Below are 19,527 nucleotides of genomic sequence, written 5' to 3' on the forward strand. Positions count from 1 at the left end.
CTCCAGTCATTGTTGTCGGCAATACGAACCGCGTGCAAATAAGCCTCGTTTGCACGTCGAATCTGCGCATTCGGAAGTAGTAAAACGAGCCATATTTCAGTCATGTTACAGAAGTGCGTTGCAAAAATCGTGCCATAGTAGCATTGCAGACAGCTTTCGGGAGCAAACGCGCAGCCTCACGGAAGCAGGTTTGCCTTTCCATGTATGAGTATCTGTGGCACAATGTTTGCTCAAGAAAATCGAAACCAGGGCACCATTACCTGGGAAGGAGTTTTTCCGCCCAAGCACTCGAGAAAAACAGTGGGGATGCCGTACAATAATTCGATCACGCAACGAGTAAGGAAAACTGGTAAACGATGCGAAGTAAAAGTTGTTTTTCCCGTACCGTAAAAAGTTGCTGAGGAAGTGTGCAAAGGTAAACCCACGTGCCACACAGAAACGAGGCTGTGAAACACAACACAGAAAAAAGTTCCTCGATGGCACTAAGGGAGTGGTATATTCTATTCCTATTCAGGGGGCGCGGCAGAAAGTACATTGGAGAGACTGGATGATATTTGAATGAAAGAATAAATGAGCACGATATTATAAGTGTTCAAAAGCAGTCGCCGGACACCTTTGGATACATTGCATAGATAGTGGATGTCGGCAATTCTTTGAGAAATGCAAGATTGTGAGAAAAGATGGCAGTCGAATGACGTGAGAGATAATCGAAGCCGCTGAGATTGCGCGTTTGGGAAGTATGTGCATGAGCATCCCATCAGTCTTCCTTAGTGCAAACAAAATAGATTTCCTTACGCGCTAATGTGAAATTTTGTATCCTGGTTCCTTTTTGCGATGTCAAGTGCTGCAAAAATGACCACATGACAAAGCCGGCTTGGCAATGGTGGATGGCCATGTTTGCAAACAAATTTTTGCTTTTTGTTTTTGTCGTTACCCTCCTCCCTCTTACCCCACTTCTCTCCGAGTATCTTCCTGTACTTATTCTATTGACAAGGGAATAAAACAATAGTTGCAATTAGCGCTACCTGGTGTGCGTCTCTCCTCTGTGTGTGTCGTCCAAATGATCCGCTATCGAACGTCTCATTCGTTGCAGGACAATCTACTACTAAACATGACAGCAATTGTGGACAAACTGTTGAAGAGGTACGCTGTAGTGCATTTTGCTTGTTTTATGACAAGAAATCTAGAGGACCCGTAAGCAATGCCAATAAGAGTGAAACGTGATAGAATTCGCAGATTCCTCACTGCTGCTCATGCTTTGCGCAAGCTGCAGCTTATGCAACGTTGAAGTTTACCCGGAAACGCTTGCAGTGAGAGCTATGCATGAAGGCGAGCTTTATGGTAGAAACGCGGCCTCTTGCTTGGGCCGATGCCGGAGTTAGGGCACAGCCACGAAAGAAAGGCAATATTTACAAAATTTTTTTTATTGTTGCGCACTTGTAATAATTCATTCTGAGAAGATTTAACATAATATCCATGTGCTGTGAGTGTTTTGATTCATGGCATTTGTGTGCACGCTTTCATTTTCAAAATTCTCCAAACTAACTTTGTTAGGAACGTAAGACAAGCATGAGCAAAATTATTGTAAGATTGGTGAGGCAGTATAGCCCGCGCATACCACATGTCATATAGCAAGGCGTGACATATATATATACCTCAATATAAGTGGAAATTTTCGCTCATGAGACCCGGGCACCGGACGCCGACAGCGATGCCGAATTTCCCCGTAGACGTGTTAAAAGAAACCCAGTCCATATTTGATCATGGGGACAATGGGTGCCAGGTGTGGAGTACCAAACGCGGAGTCAACCACTGCAATGCGAAGATGACGCTACACTATTGGTCGTCTAGCAGACCATCGCTCATGCCCCGATACCACGCGCAGTATGAAACAATGACAGCCTTAATGTCTGAAATGCGTACAAAGAATGACACGCAGTGTTTCCTCAAGGAAATAGGTCACACACTGTGTTCTGTGCTCCTCATACAAGTGCAATTGGTACACGCAAGCTAATATTAACATTACCTCGCCCGTCTCGTATTAAACCAAGCGTGGAAAAAGCGACATATTTAGTCAACATCAGCTAAAATTATCGTCAACCAACGCTACTGCCAGAAAAGCTTCGTTCGCAGTTACTTATTCCGCATTGTTTCACATCCTTTTATTTATTTATTTATTTATTTATTTATTTATTTATTTATTTATTTATTTATTTATTTATTGACTACTGCGAACACCTGAGCAATTTTAGATTGCATTCGCGTGCGAACTCCACGGTCTCTAAAGGACAATCATGGTGGGGGCTTACACGAGGGTTTACATTTTCGTTGTCGGGTATGTAGACAGCTTAATATTGCCGCCAAAGAAGTGCGAAGGAGACCTGCTTTCACATAAAGGAGAGTGGATGCAGGTTGAGTCAGCCTTGCGTTGCTACACGACACCTTGCTGGATATGCATGCGCAAAACAGGACCCTTTAACTTCCTGCATGGTCACAGATTCATTAGGCCTGGTCCGGTGCAATCTGGGCCTATTATTTGGCCGTAAGAGCCGCAGGTTACTTCGCATGGTTGAGGCTAACAAAAATCTGGGCCCTCAGTTTCTATTCCTTGTGTTCACTATATGTTATATGTTTCAATATGTCGCACACATGCGTGTTTTTCTATACAAATTGGCAAAAATGACTCTTGCTGTATACTAAGAGACAGCAAATTGAGGGCTCTGCAAGCAATAATGAACAGCAAACACAAACTCATTTGCAATAGGGAAGCTTAACGTGCAATAAAATTGGTTAACAGTACTTTATAAGGTTTTCTATGAGAAGGTAAAAGCCGTACATTTTGAGAAAATGTGATATATGAAGTGCTCAACTTTGTATTCTTACTTTTCTCCTTCCTCATATATACAGAAAATCGCTGCTTTATGTTTATTGCTATTATATGCAATATAGAGGAAATCATGTAGTGTTTATTTATTGCGTGCATGACTTCATCATTAAATTATGTCCGTAGAACCTGCTTGGTATAATCTTGCCCTAGAAAGTTGCGTTACACCCTGATGTGAGTACTAATAAATGTGAACCTTGCTATGCTATGTGCTACAATTAAAGAAATGTGATATGATGGAGCCCATCAGGTGCTCTCTACCTTCACCTCCTGCGCTCTTCTAGAACTATATTATAGAGAAACTGTTCACATAACTTCAAAAGGTGTACCCAAGATTAAATGCATTTGGCTGCCATATTTAGTTTCTGGATTTTTGAGCAGCCACCATATATTTTTATCTGAATAACGGTAGTGTTTAAAAGGATAATGGAATCGACTGATGCACCCTAGAGTGCTGCTCACTAACGGTCGGCATACCAACATCTACACCTCCCTGTCAGGTAACGACTAAAGGAGAACTGGGGCAACAAATCTATGCTTTCACAATCAAGCGAAATGAGCTATATTTTATCGCTTATTACACGCCGTACATACCCAGGAACATGAATAGAACATCTGCAAAACCTTCCGATCAATACACCATTTCCATGGTGGTCATCAATTTGAGGAAACAACTAAGGCGCCACTGAATGTACTGGAATATTTATCCTAGTAGCTCTGTTCATACAAAAAATTCCTATTCCTGCTGCTTCGCGAATTGCAACTGAACTATAATGCAAACTAATTAAGGGAAAATGAGACATCGACCCAATAGTAGCAATTGCTACAAAGAAAACCCATATGGGCTCCTCGAAAGAAAAGCCTCGCAGTTCCAAAAATTCGTCCTCGTCCGGGACTCGAAACCGGGACCACCGCCTATCCAGGGCCAGCCGCTCTACCATCTGAGCTATCTAGGCCGCTAGCAGATGGCCGGGCGAAGTCAAATTATTCCACACCTCTAAGCGAAGGCAATAGTTTGATGTAATTGTACGGCTGAAACCCGCAAAGGGGCTTGCCACCTTGTAGGTTTCCGCAGAACCATTACGTTACATAATAGAACAGTTCGCATGTACGTCTCCAAAGTATAACCTTGGCTCAGAAATATTTAGAAATATTGCATGCTTGCTTCTACGCTTTACGACTTGACAATCACCAGTACAAATTGCACTCACTTGTACATGCAGTCTAGTGTACCGCTTGTATAGAAAAGATGAAATAAACAAGCTTTACCCTTTTAGTAACGCTGACGCCAACAATCACCAGCTGAACCCTTGGCTGAATAATGCTTCGATAGCGTAAATTGGCCTATTGGAACAAAAACAGAACGTTTACATTCATCAGCCACATAAATATGTGCATTACGCATGCTAATACTAGTGATGTATGGAGTAGTATTGGAAATGGTGAGGCGGGCTGGTAAACAATGATCTGGAGGAGGATAAACTGAGACATAAACTCAGCCCATAAAGCATACTGCATTGTTACGGTTGCTGCACCCAGGAGTACATTTTCGGAAAAGGCGGCAGCAGTAATAGAACATGTAAAAGGAATTAAGTACCTACAACACGAGTCAGTTTTTCGCCACGTACTTTGCGCCAATTTCGCGAAGTGAATTCGGCAAGTATTTTGGAAGATTTTGGAGATGGTGAATTATGCGAAATACTTCCTATTTCATGCAGCGGTACATTTCATCACACGCGCACATACACGTATATATATATATATATATATATATATATATATATATATATATATATGAATACCTTCACAATGTAACAATGCAATCAGACATTGAATTCTAAGCGAGCGTTACAAGATTACCTTCTTTTTTGCAACATCCAAATGATAATGCACACAAACATAAAAGTGCAAAAAATACAGTTTGCTATCAGCAGTCTCTTTTCCTACTGAAATCTATGTGGCCACAGTTTGGTAAAGATGGCGTTTGGAAAACTTCTTACGCTTTCACTTAGCGACTTTGACTTTCTAAACAGATAACAGTTTTCCGCTGCTCCCCCAGAACGGCGATTTTCACTTTCCCGCAATTTTATTGGCACTCTCCTTCGGAGAGTGCCAAGAAAATTGACAGAAGCAGCACTCCTGCTTCTGTCTCTTGTCTGCCCATCTCACTCTATAGGCTACCTGTACAATGTGAATAGGAAAGCTGCGTTTAACAGTCGCTTGTGTGATACACACTGTATTTTATTTTTTGGGAAATTATTTGGTTCTACATAGGAGCTATGAAGAACGTCAGTGCATGCTGCTGTATATGGAAGCACGTGATACGTTTTTCAGTTAACTGTCACTTCGTTTACACAATGCTGAAAGAGAAACTAGTCTCGATCGTAGCTTGTGTCGTCCTGCGACATGACGCAACATGACGTTGCGTTTAGTACTTCTAATCAATAGGTTAATAAGTTCCCTGAAGTGTATTTTGCTGACACTTAGATTTCCGAGTCGTTTTGTACTCAGCTACATAAATATGTGCATTACGCATGCTAATACTAGTGATGTATGGAGTAGTATTGGAAATGGTGAGGCTGGCTGGTAAACAATGATCTGGAGGAGGATAAACTGAGAGATAAACTCAGCCCATAAAGCATACTGCATTGTTACGGTTGCTGCACCCAGGAGTACATTTTCGGAAAAGGCGGCAGCAGTAATAGAACATGTAAAAGGAATTAAGTACCTACAACACGAGTCAGTTTTTCGCCATGTACTTTGCGCCAATTTCGCGAAGTGAATTCGGCAAGTATTTTGGAAGATTTTGGAGATGGTGAATTATGCGAAATACTTCCTATTTCATGCAGCGGTACATTTCATCACACGCGCACATACACGTATATATATATATATATATATATATATATATATATATATATATATATATATATATATATATATATATATATATATATATATATATATATATATATATATATATATGAATACCTTCACAATGTAACAATGCAATCAGACATTGAATTCTAAGCGAGCGTTACAAGATTACCTTCTTTTTTGCAACATCCAAATGATAATGCACACAAACATAAAAGTGCAAAAAATACAGTTTGCTATCAGCAGTCTCTTTTCCTACTGAAATCTATGTGGCCACAGTTTGGTAAAGATGGCGTTTGGAAAACTTCTTACGCTTTCACTTAGCGACTTTGACTTTCTAAACAGATAACAGTTTTACGCTGCTCCCCCAGAACGGCGATTTTCACTTTCCCGCAATTTTCTTGGCACTCTCCTTCGGAGAGTGCCAAGAAAATTGACAGAAGCAGCACTGCTGCTTCTGTCTCTTGTCTGCCAATCTCACTCTATAGGCTACCTGTACAATGTGAATAGGAAAGCTGCGTTTAACAGTCGCTTGTGTGATACACACTGTATTTTATTTTTTGGGAAATTATTTGGTTCTACATAGGAGCTATGAAGAACGTCAGTGCATGCTGCTGTATATGGAAGCACGTGATACGTTTTTCAGTTAACTGTCACTTCGTTTACACAATGCTGAAAGAGAAACTAGTCTCTATCGTAGCTTGTGTAGTCCTGCGACATGACGCAACATGACGTTGCGTTTAGTACTTCTAATCAATAGGTTAATAAGTTCCCTGAAGTGTATTTTGCTGACACTTAGATTTCCGAGTCGTTTTGTACTTAGCACCTTCACTGACCCGTACCTGCATCTCATGATTTTGTGCGCTGTCTCTCATGGGAGGCACGGGCTAACCTGTCTTTCACCTCAGTGGTTCTTCATCCTGTAATTCGTGAAATTTTACTTCGCGATCTGGAAGTCACAGGAAAACTTCAGCTAATTTTACTACTAAGCAACTGTATAAACGCTTGGATTCTTAATACTCAAGCTCCAATACTTAGGGCTGGAAGGCAAAAAAACTGCTCTTGTCCAAAACTCCCTCACACCTTGTCGTGGTCACCAAGAGCACTTTCTTTTGTAAGACACTTCTTTATGCTAGTCATTACGCAAACATGGAGTAGGACTTATTCCTGGCAATTTAGGTTACCTAAACTACTTCAGGAATGTCTCTGCAGATAACTTGTACGTCTTCGGCAGCCTTCACCTAGCCCTATTATAGATGTCTTATCTGCACCTTTTATAGCCGTCAACAATATTTGCCGACTTAAGTCCTCTTGCGCATCTAGCTATATATCCATTCGCTTAGGCTGAATTAGTGGCTCAAGTTATCTAAAAGCTTGGGCCACAATGCATGGGCTTGTGGCCGAGATGCCACTATGTCCATTGCAGTTTCATTGTTCCAGCTTCTTAATTTGACTCTCGCCCTGTCGTCATCGTCCCGTCTTGTAAATCGAACCAGATGCCCAAGTTGACTATTTGCTATGGCCTTTAAGTATGGGCTCGTCATCACAGTGCAATCACCGTCGCAGCAGTGTTGTCGTTCCAGTATTCTCACCCAAATCTGGTCACGCCATCATATTCACGCCATCATCTTCATACAGTCGCCATGCTTTGGCTGACACACCGCTTTCGTAAGCGTTCGTGGTCATTTCATCATCTTCCGCTTTTTCATTCGACTCTCGTCGATATATATGTCATGCTGTGGTCGTCGAATATCCTATTGTCATCAAGTGGTCGTTTTGTTTTACCATCGTCAGGGCTTCAGGAGCTGCATTTCGTTGCAGTCATACTGCCTTCGTCATTTCAGCAATGTCATTGCTTCTTCGTAATTGCATTGTATTGAGGCTGTCATCATTCAGTCGTGATTAGTCCCTAGCTGTCATTCCATCGTAATGAGACAATCGCTGTCATTCATCCGTTGTCAGACCGTTATCGTCACGTCATCATGACCATGCCGTCATCATCACTCCTGCTACGTCTTCCGACTTTCGTGATGACTTTCATGCTATCGTTGTCATACAGACTTCTTGATACAACCGTCCTTACACCAATGTCATGATACACTCTTCGTTTTACCTATGTCCTCATCCCAATGTCATTAGCCATGATCATCACATCGTCATCGTCACGCAGTCGCTTTACCATTTTCATCACTCCTCTACGTCATCCCATTCTCTTCGTCCATTTATTGTTGCCATCACTTTTACATAATTCTACAGAAACCATGCTGTCATGATTCAAGCTTATTTATACCACCGTTATCATGCCATCATCATGACTGGGTCGTTGTAGACGCTTGCTATCATGCAATCATCATCATACTGTCGCGGAAGTGCTATAATCGTCCTTCCAGCTTCGTCACCAGTATCGTCGTAGCCTTGTCATCACGCAATCGTTGTCACAGAGTCTTCGACACCCCATTGCCCTTATGTCATCATAGCCACTCTGTCACAGTTGTACTACTTTCAAGCTTTACCAATCGTCTATATATTGTCGTCATGCCATTGTGGTAATACCACCTTTTTGTGCCAGTGACGCCATTCCTCCTTCGTCATTCCGTCCTCGTTGCTGCGCCGCGTAGTCTAGTGGTCGTCATGGCACAGTGCTCATGGGTAACTTCGACGAGAAAGAGCAATAGGAAACTTGCGCGAGTATGAAACAATGCAAGTATCACAATTAATACTACAGATGTTTAATAAACATCACTTCAGGAATAAGGTATATCGCTATATTGCTCAATTAAGAGGGCACGCTGGGCGAGCTGGTCATTGAACATGTTCCTATGGGTGGGCAGCGCAACCCGGACGAAACACGAGAGGAAGTATACAATACGAGCGCAGAGTAACAGCTGATTTATTTTTTTAAACAAGGGTCTCTAATATACAGAAATTATAAACACCTGTAAAGTGACGTTTACAAGGGTTTTAGGCTATCTTGCCATTCAAAAAATCTGTTTCTTTATCCTGCAGAGTGATAGAAGTCTGGGTGACGCATGCACCCGAGTTTACATGCATGAAGTAGGCTTGTACAATCTCGCGGTTGATTTGATTCATATTTTAATACGATACTTCCGTCTGTTCAAACATGGGTTTGCATAAGCTAATTCTACAATGCATGGCTACAATGGGTAGCCACTTCTGGCTACCCACGAGCTACCAGGGCCAGCTAGAGTGTCTTCGTTTTTCTCAAGTTGCTCCACCCACCGCGCCCCAGCACTTCCCCCGGGCGTTCGTTTTACTCGGCCTGGCTGGTTCTGGCAACCCGCTGACTGCCATAATAAGCCGGGACGATTTTGGTCTAGCTGCTCTGTGGAAGTTCTCTGGCTAGCAGATGATAAAAAAGGTAATGAGCACTCGCTGCCATCTTTGTGGGGGGCTTGACGGATTCCAACGTGGGCGCATGAGGACTTTACCTCGCTCAGCCAACTGGCTACGGTCATTGCCGGATTTCCTTACTTCTAGCTTTACCTTATTAGGTTCTAAAGCACGTCCCGCATTGCGAGGTGGTGCGATACGAGCGAGAGTGAACCATTTGAAGCTTTTGTGCATGTGTGGCCCGTGAAGGCTTCTTCCCAGCAGTGAACAGCACGCCGTGCTTTCATGCGTGCATGTTATATGCTTCGTGTTCTGCGCAACTTGTAGACGCTAATTCACATGGATTTTGGTACATTTTCGCTTCAGCTTTCTCTTGTGGAGTTCGTTTTCGCATATCTCGCGTATATATGTGGTGATATCTCCTTTTCCTGCAGTTAGCGAAGGCATCCAGCGGGCGCGCGGCGCGAGCCAATGTGGCCCTGAACTAAGAACTCCACACTACAAGAAACTCTCACCACTTCATTACCAATAAATGTTTTTCGCTCTCTCTCCATCGTAACCTTTGGTGGTATCTCGCAGCCGATACGTGTTCTAACTCCAGCTCATTGATGTTGAGTATTCGCTGGTTGAGTGATAGGTACACATACAGTCGCGTGCAATATGACTTGCGACACCCTTGTTTGTGGTGGAAGTGGCTCCAGGGCTACGCAGCAGCTCTGACATGCGAAAAAAAGCATTTTAATAAATAGCACTAATTGAAACTGTGTTCAGTTATGGATCACACACTTTGTCTGCACAGCCGTACAGTGTTGGGGGCCCTTTGACAACGGGCACCGATGTTGCAGGTCATAATACACGTGACTACACATTAGCTTATCGCAATCATGACCGTGACCAATATAGTTTTTCGTGTACAACACTTCGCTGGTCACAGGCGGCACGCGTTTTTATGCTTCAGCCACATCCCGAGCTCCTTTGGGTCATAAGAGAAGCACCATTAGCCGAAAAAACCTTTTTGAAATCAAAGGCCAAACATGTCAGTGCAAAATTTTGTGCAGATAAAGTGTACCCAACATCCTGCTTCTTTTGCCTTGTCAAACGATGACTCAATGCGAACTCATCAATGTCGCCGGTGGGTGACGTGATCCCTTTGAGCAGGCATCCTCGAGCAATCGTTTTCGGGGACACAATCACTTGCGCGCAATATTGCGTCTTGGCATCACGCGTGTCGGTGGCCGCCTGTTACGCTGCGCAAAGTGAGGGTGGTCAGTGCGCATCCTGTGCCGAGTCGCTGTGAAACCTACCGAAAGTGCTGGTATTTCTCAATGCAACTATGCGTTTTCAAGCTGGCAACGCACAAATCGCCCGAGTACGCCAAGCGCGTGCTGGGTTCGCCGGGCGCTGCCATGTTGGTAGCATGGTTACACTTATGCCGCGGCTAGCTGACCAGGCGTTCTATTTTGCAAACTTCGGGCAGCTTAGGATTGTCTTGGAATCCCAGCCTACGTGACTTCCTATCAGGACCAGAGCTAGCTGGCTGCCATATGGCTGTCAGTGGATTGCCAGGGGCTGAATCTTATAACGGTTCGGAATACGAACCGTTCACTTCGCCACTTACGTCACTTGATGTGTCATTCCCATGCCGGCGGTGCAAGAAGGGGGGGACGTGACCAATAGATGAGAGGGTGCCACCTCTGAAGTGTACGTCACTATATGACGAGCTAATCGAGGAGTTGCAGAATTCTTCTGCTTGCTAAACAAATGTAAAATATAAATTAAATATTATACGCCAAGTTTTGAAGTATAAACTTGTGGTGCCGGGCGTTTGCGCAATGCAGAAGTAATTTATTAATGACATTTTTTTGCATTCTCAGCCCACAGGCGGTATCCTAAGCGTAAATGAGTTGGCCACGGAGTGGGCAGAGCGCAGCGCTATGTCGTCTGCTACCAGGAGCTCGCACGATGCATGCAACAGGAACGCACTACCAGCACTTCTCAAATAGATAGCGCGACAAAACCGCGAACTGGATCTTAGGGACACCTTTACTAGCCGACTATATCAATTTTCCTTCTTTTTTCGCCCTTCGTCATCGGCTCGGACATGACTCGCTCGCCGCCGCGCTGCCGCTATCCCTGCGATCTGCCCCACGGCGCGTCGCGTGATAGAAGCAATGGAACTTAAATTGAACTTTACGGTATATGCGCCCTGCATTTTCTGCGCAAAGTCAAATCGAAGAGTGTGGTGCTGACGGTGCGCGCTGTGCCGTGAATTTGAGAAACAAAATATGGCACTCCCGAAATAGAGAAAAAAGGGCAGCCAAATAAGAGAGCTCTACAATACCTTCCCGTCCTGACTGTATAGTTTTATCAGCCGAACGAAGGAAGCTCTGAACCAGCCTAGGTTGAACCCTTCTGACTGCTGAACGGCGACGTGCGAGCTATTCACACTGGTGATAGCACTGGGAATTCGATCTCACCATGCAAATATCTCCTTGCCATTGACTTTGAAGCTGAGGTCACGGGAAATCTGACCCAGCCCTTCAACGGGCCAACACAGTAATTGCCAGAGCAACTTGGACGATGTCGGCAGCAGAGATCTAGGCAATTCCGACGAATGTTTCGCGTCCGACTGAGCTCTGGGAGCTGCTGGCCGGTGGCAATGAACCCCAGCGCGCAATATTCCTTCCTCTGCGTGGAATAGCCACTCGTACTCTTGCACCCGAGCCTCCTCCGTATGATGGCGTAGCCTGCAAAAGGTCTACTTAGAAGGCCAACAAGGGCGGTGCAACTCATTATCCGTCACTTCTTCGAAAGCGTATCGCATTTCCAGCCGTGGTCGACACCGAAAGAGCAACGCCAAGCAGACGACGAAGGCAAGTAATAGCCTCCGAAGCAACCAACGCACGCGCGCGCGACGCCCGCGTGTCTCCGGGGACGCGCGACCGGCGCGCGCGGCCAGGGTCACAAGCCAACAGCCAAGCCACAGCAACGGAACCCAAAGCGGACTACCCCTTCGCCGGTTCCTACGACCGGTTCGCATTGAAGATGATTGACAGATGCGTGACGTATTCGAAAATTGCGATACCGCCCCGCTGCCTCTGACGACCTGTGACGTAATCAAAATTTTGGCCAATCAGGTGAGGCCAAAGGAACGGTTCCCCAAGCGAACCGTTATAAGATTCGGCCCTAGAACTCCGAAAATTGAAGAGGCGCATTGTTCTCATGCTAACTTCTTCATTACGGCGTCGTCATACAGTCGCCCTCGTGTATTCGTTGTCCTAATCGCGTAGTGTTGCCATCGCGTCTGCTTCATTTTCGACATTCTAACTTTAACATCGACATACGTTATGGGATAACATGCGACGACAGTCATGCCGTCATGATGGTACCACCTTTTTGAATCGACTGATGCAATTCATTCTTCGTCCTTCTATGTCCCACTTGTCATGCCACCGTCGTCATGGCGTCATGGTGAGATAGTGGTATTATGCATCTGTTGTCATTGATTATTGTCATCAGCATGATGCTTAGTTACTTCCGTGGTCATACCATATTCGTCATGCCACCTTGGTTGTGCTATTGTTGTCATTCCATTCTTGTCATCTGCTGGTCGTCATACCATCGCGATCAAGCCACTATCATCGCGCTTTCAACGTCATACACTAGTGTTTTACCCATTCTCCTAATGCTGTTGTCGTCACATCCTCAATGCCATTCTCGTCTGATTGTCAACATGCCTTCGGCGTCATAGGGCAGAAAGACACGGTGTTTCTTAAGAGAATCTGCCACAGCGTTGGGAGCTAAGTGCTGCCGCTGGGTAGCTACCGCTAATGTAAGTACAAGCCCTGCCGGCCTGGTTTTCAGCCTTTATCGGACCTCGGACCTCAGGGCATGGAAACGGGCGTTTGTCCCCAGCCCGAAGGAATACTGGCCTCAATGGGGGCATTTTCGACCCCACATGGAAAATTGTCGCCTCGGGAGCGGCCCAAACGCCCTTTCACAGCGAAACTGTTTATGGCCTGGGTCTGGCGATTCTCATCTCCGTGGACATACACCAAAAATTTTTCATACGTGGGCCAATTCCGAAGAGAGTGCAACGTTGGGCCGACCTGCAGTGGAACTACAGTTCACCATTAAGGGGCCCACATTCACACTTTCACTAGTCATGCTTCTTCACAGAGTGGAAAGGCACCACATCTTTTTTTGAGGTGCTCACCATGGCTTTGACAGGAGTTTAAGGGGAAGGCTCCTTGCCCAAGACTATCACCCTTGAAGGAATCCTAACGCCAGCATGGGTATCCTTGTACCCATTTGAACCAGCGGTTGTGCGGCGGCTGTGGGATTACAGCCCACAACCTCCCGCAGCCGATGCGTGCACTCTACAACTAGGCAGCTGCTGCAATTAGCAGGTTGCGCCACAAGTACACTCACTATGCCCGCTTTTCATTAAGCACCTTTCACACCAATGTTTTTGCGAGCTGCGCCATGAATGCACTGGGTACGCGTCACTCTTAAATTTACCTCCCACCAATTTGGGTCGCAAAGGATGTGCCACTGAGTGTACGTGAAGCGAGGGAAACATTGCCACCGTTCGCAGGAACTAAAGCCTTGGGCCTCACGACTTGGATGGCACTAGTGGACTTCTCGGCAGCGTCACTACAGTACGCTACGTGTCCAGAAACAAGCGCAAGACAGACGCCAGGTAGGAGCACGTCATGTTTCTTAGCATTCGCGCGCGCCGGCATGCGAAAACGTTTAGTGGCCACGCGCATCCTTTCTGGCGAGTGTCCCGTGTCCTTGCCCAGTGTTTTGCACCTAGGTGGCCCCGAAGAAGAAATACCGCCACAGAACACGCCTCGTACATAACTTGTTTCAATTATTGCAATACCTTGTGTTGCTATATTGATCCAATACCAAACGCATTATGGTCGGAGTCGTCGCGCGACATGGGATCTGTCAAATGTTAGTTGTACTCACGTGAATATGCAGTGCCGAAACTATGCATATTTTTTCTTTGTATTCGCCATTGCTTACATTGACGGAATGAAATTTGGCATGCACGACTTCTGAACGGAGATATCGCATATTTGCATATTACATCTAGCTACATGCAATAAATTGCATTTTTGTACTTTGCAATTAAGTCAGTAAATGTCTCCATTTGAACTGGTGCTGTAACGGCTGGATAGCAGTGACTACTTCACGCATCCATGACATGAAATAGCCTAAGTGCTACTTTTTTGAGCTTTCCATTGGCTTTTTTTGGGAGCGCCTTCCATGCGCTGAAGCAGTGAGAAAGCCTTTCTGCGCTTCATAGTAACTCCACACGCGAACATATGGTATTGAGTAACTAGAATCTTGTGCGCCAATTCTTCTTATCTAGCGGCATCGCTCTTGCGTCCAGCGCACAGTCCGTTTCCGATCTCGCTGCTACCGCCTTCACGCAACGAGGAGACTCACAGTCGGAAATTTTGAACATAAGTTTTACTCAAGAGAAACAATGGGTAAAGGGCTGGGAACCATTTAGCTAAAGATCAAGGCCAGCTTGCTGTACTTACAATATTTGGGCATCGTTATAATCGTTGCGAGGAAAGTAACATAAAAGTAACCGACCTATATAAGTTATCGCTCAATACTTTTTAAGAAGCAGTAGTTGGTCACTGGTATCAATACAGTTTTAAACACAGTTATTGTAATTCTGGTCGCTGGCATTTTGCCCGTAGAGTGTACAAGTCTGCTCCACGTAGACACAGGCACCTTTAGACCCTGACCTCGAATAATATTTAGGCTATTTAGTTTGCGCTATGACGACAGGACGTCAAGAATTGAAATACAAAAGAAAAGAACGAAAGGTAAAAAGTCCTTTAAACTTAGAAAAAAGGGATCGTTGGAACCACCAGATTTTTCGGTGAAAGATTTTTAATGTAGAGTGATATTTGTGCGCTAGTAAACACCGTAAGAAATATCATGGGTCAATATTCTTAGCGAATACCACATTGGCGTAGGTGGCTGATCAATCAGAAATAGTTCCTACTAATGAAAAGTCTTGTGTATCCAGAACCAGTTTTCATAGCGTTATGAATGCGTTAAACAGAAGCAGAAAGTCCACCTAGAGCAAGGTATCCTTTCGTCAACTTTCTTTTCCGTTTAATTTATTTCTACACTTCAAAAAAGTACAAAAACTGGCCTCCTCTACGTTTTTTCTGGCTTCATTTTCTGTTACATCGCATGGTTGTTAAAGAGTTCGAGGAAAGCGAATCTCATGCAGTTGGATGTTAGAGGAAAGTGACCAATTTAGGCCATTGACAAAGGGAAAATTGTTTGACGTTTGGGAACCCGCACTTGTTCCTATTTTGCATAGTAGCTGGAAGTACTGTCCTAGACAGTAGACATTCCAAGAAAGCGACGTAGCCCCTTGCTCCAAACTTAGCTCTGCCCACTGCATTATATGGTAAGGAAATAAACACTACAGCACTCTGTCTACTACACCTTGACCATGAAACCTGCATAGCTTCTGCAACGACAAATAATTTTTGGCTTGCAGAGTGAGAGTACGTCGCTTTTGTAATACTATTTTATGTTTATGAAATATATTTCCATAACGTTCCGGAAATATAGGTAAATATAAGGCAGCGCTGGGGAGCGTTACAGTTGTTATTGCTAAGCAGTTGTTAGATTTGCTGCATACGCATTCATCGAAAAAAAGGCGCATTTGGGTCTTGAAATGCACTCTATCGGGACAGGTCTCAAAATTGACCACAATCGAAAATGGCTGCCACAATATTTTGTACGAAAAATAAAAGAGACGGAATGTTGCACTAATGCTACTGGTTCTTCCTGATTCGACTTTCTTAGGCCATATAAATGAGCAAGGTGATACGTCTTGCCCCTTCATAAATTGTTGCTTTTGTAAGTTTCTTTTATCTGATACTTTATAAAATAAGTTTACCCTTACCAGGATTCTATGTGACGATACCATGATTACTTTTTCTTATTGCATTTATGAGTGGGAATTAAAAGCAGTACCCTCTAACCTAACATTCATTTGGACCTAGCAGAAGAACAGGATACGTACCGCAGTAGTCATAATAGCAACGTATCTTGCAATTTTCTTTTCGTGAAATTTTAATGCTTTGCAGATGAGGTAATCAACGACGACGTATACTTCAGGCGTTATTACCAGAGGCAAGCGTGGAGCTGTTGAAAAGATAAGTAAATGTGTTGTAATGTCTGTGAAGTAGTGATACGCTATTGGGGGTGGGAAACAACGGGGAACAATGACAGAAGTGTTAAAAAAATTAATTCGCCATTTTCTGAGCGAACTTGCGTCAAGTAAACCGAGCAACATTAAAGGTAAAACTACAGAAGCGAGAACAATCATCGGCGATTAAACTTGCTCTAACGTGTCAAGTTTGTCAACTATTTCTCTACTGCTATATGGTGTGGTAGACAAGTGACGGGATAAGATGGAGACGATGGTACTTGAGAAACCTTACCTTTGTACCAATAAGATCGAGGTTCGACCTGTCGCTCCTCCATGCTGATATTTGGCGTTGCTGCAGGAGGAAAGAAGTATACAAACATTGTCAAACGTAGTATTGAAAGTACTTGAGGCTCTTTATTCTTTGTGTGTGAGAAGATAGTGCTATTGAAATTGCCGCATTCTTACGTTCATGAACACAGTGCTCTATTGCATCTGTTGTAAGAACACGTATAAAATATCTTTACGTATAAAGTGGTCTGATTTACGTTTTCGTGAGAAGAAATTTTGTTATAAGCTAATATACCGGGTGTTTCAGCTTATTTCTGTCAAACCCTAAGAAAATCTACGTTGGGCCTTCAAACACTCAGTCAACCGAGTGCTGGTAAATGTCATGTTTAGCAAAATAGCTAGTTCTGCTGTTCACATAATTCATTAAAAGGCCCTGAACCACCTGTTCTCGTAGTTCATGAACACAACTGAATTTACAGTAGAGTGTTCTAGAAATACCTTGACGCAAAAAGTTCTTCTATTCATTCATAAGAAGCGCAATTGTTGGCAAAGGCCACCTTCACGGCCCTCCTGCTCCTTCTTCAATGCCTTGCACTGCTAAGGCTATGGTAGAGAAAGGTTGGTCCACAACGTTCCACATACTGAACGCGACTGTGTGTCGCGTTCAAAATTTTCAGTCAAAATTTCAGTTCAGTCAAAATTTTATTTTGAATGTCCCCGTAAACGGCACTATTTCCGAGTTGGGCGTTTACGACGCGCCAAACGCAGTTGTCCTCAGCGAATCGCAGTGCATACAGCCAGCGTAGTGGTCGCGGTAAAACGCGGATGCCGCGGTATCTAAGTTACTTTGCAGACCGCAGCTACATGCAACGCTAGTGCATGTGCACAGTGTTTGCTTTGGGCACGACAGACCTTGAGTGTGCGCTGGCACTCATTTGCCCCTGTATGGCTGTGCTACATGTTTAAGGCCGGCTTGGTTTTGTACCAGCTTGATCGTTAGATAGTAGCCACATCCAAGATGGGCATGTTTAAGCCTTGTCCAGAGCTAAGTTAGAAGTGAAGTATGCCATGGTGTCTAGCCATGAGTGGCCAGGGGTGAACGCGCGTTTGCAAGCGTATGTGCGATGTGACTTTATGCACCGTGTAGATCGACGATAATTGAGTGTTCAAAAGTAATCGAGATTTGCGTCACCCGAAGGCTAGGGCACCACTAAACATGCTGGGAAAATCTTAGTGGCTACACGGGCGGCCGCGGCCAAGGGTGAGCAGACGATAAGCGAACTCTTCTGCAAACACTTAATCCTTACCGTTTTTCGAAAGCATATTTTCTCTTTCTGTAGTCATTTTGTTAAACAGCATCAATAAGTGCAAACATTATTAAAAAAAAAACAAGCGCAGTGATCCAAGCGTCATTGTTCAATGGTGCCAGATATTGGCCAGTTGCAGCCGCCTATGCAATATGCTGTACGACTAAATATAGCACCCAAAAAGACTCAGAACAAGGCTTGTGTTGAAAAGAGAATGTTTCAGAAAAAAGGGATTTTGCGCCGCATTTTGCAGCTCCACGCGGCGCCTATGATTGCAAAGCGTAGCTGAGGTGATGAGAGCAGCATACACTATCCATGGACGGCGCTTTTTCACCAAGCCCGAGGGTGGTTCAGGACCCCACTAAATAACTCATTTAACCGACAAACTTATAAAGCTCCCATTCAAAGCGGGAAACGCAGCATGTTGGTTAACGTATTGAGCAACAATAAATGGTCGTTTTTACATTAAAATAGCTGTTCAGATTTTATCATTCCTACACTCATTTAAAACCACTAAAAGTCTGGAAATCAACCATGTGATGCGGTTCTAGCGCGCAGTCAAATTACTGCCTTCACCATGCCACAGACGTGTTATCAAAGCTGTCTGCATGCACACCAAAACTAATCAATTGACCGCAAGCGGAAGAGGATGGATGGCGATGACCGCCTTCTGAGATGAATCATCATCAGCCATCGTATCCTTCTCCTTCATGTAGCCTGTCAACGGCAAGAAATCTGACAGCGCTACAATATTTTATATTGGCTATTTATTATTATATGACATGCCTCCATTTACTTTGCCACCTTTTTGCCCAAATTAAGTCAACAAAAGAGGCTGCTAAAGCCCTTTTACTTAGGCCATCTCCTTTGCTTCTGGTGTAGTTTTGACATTACGCCTCCTTGTCGAGGTGATTATTCGTTGAAAGCTTGAGTGAGAGCACCTTATGTCGCCACGCGACACTGCCGAATGCCCTGATACTTTTGGGTGAATCCATTAGAAGTTTGTGAAAACAATTTCTTGTTGAAAACAAGTATACCTGATTAAAATGAATCTCTTCTTTTAGAGTACTTAGAATATTTTCACCGTAGATCGCGTGCATGGTGTGAATTCTCAAAGCAATAAGGCAGTGACGTCTCCTTACAGTAATCGTCTCCTCGATGTTGCTTATTCTGTGGGTCAGGAATCTCGTAGAGTTTATGAGCTATTTCACCGCTTGAAGATCTCTCCATCCCTTCCAATGGTTTTATGCGCAGAGTGTGGCCGAGTACACCCTCCTAAAATAATTGCAATAATGAGCGACGCCAATCAATGGGAAAGAAACCAACCATATTTAACTGAAAGTAAAGCAGCACTGCTGAGTGCAATGTCTTATTTGTGGTTTAATAGGAATGTAAACACTTAGATGGTAATTCATTGCAATGAAGGAAAAATGAACAACATTAGAGACAGCATCGAATAGGGACAGATACTGACTGGCTACAACCTTAATATAGAGGCAAAGTATGGTTGATATGTATGTAGGCTCCAACTATCAGGCAATGAGTGCAATATTAAACGCGTGGTCACTGGTGAAAATATTTATTATTATGGCAGCAAACGGTGCCTCCAGCAACGA

General features: G+C 44.1%; 1 protein-coding gene across 1 annotated transcript in view; it reads right to left on the reverse strand.

The window, feature by feature from the left end:
* The window catches only part of LOC139057755 (venom metalloproteinase BumaMPs1-like), a 120,570-nt gene that overhangs the window by 87,251 nt on the left and 13,792 nt on the right, over positions 1–19,527 (reverse strand). Inside the window, exons 4-7 of the mRNA XM_070536508.1 lie at positions 19,054–19,186; positions 16,609–16,668; positions 16,188–16,309; positions 4,154–4,228 (exon numbers count right to left, since the gene is read on the reverse strand). Of these exons, the coding sequence (XP_070392609.1) occupies positions 4,154–4,228; positions 16,188–16,309; positions 16,609–16,668; positions 19,054–19,186 (390 nt within the window). The remainder of the gene's footprint in view (positions 1–4,153; positions 4,229–16,187; positions 16,310–16,608; positions 16,669–19,053; positions 19,187–19,527) is intronic.

This window comes from Dermacentor albipictus, chromosome 3, assembly GCF_038994185.2.
Source record: "Dermacentor albipictus isolate Rhodes 1998 colony chromosome 3, USDA_Dalb.pri_finalv2, whole genome shotgun sequence".
NCBI lineage: Eukaryota > Metazoa > Arthropoda > Arachnida > Ixodida > Ixodidae > Dermacentor > Dermacentor albipictus.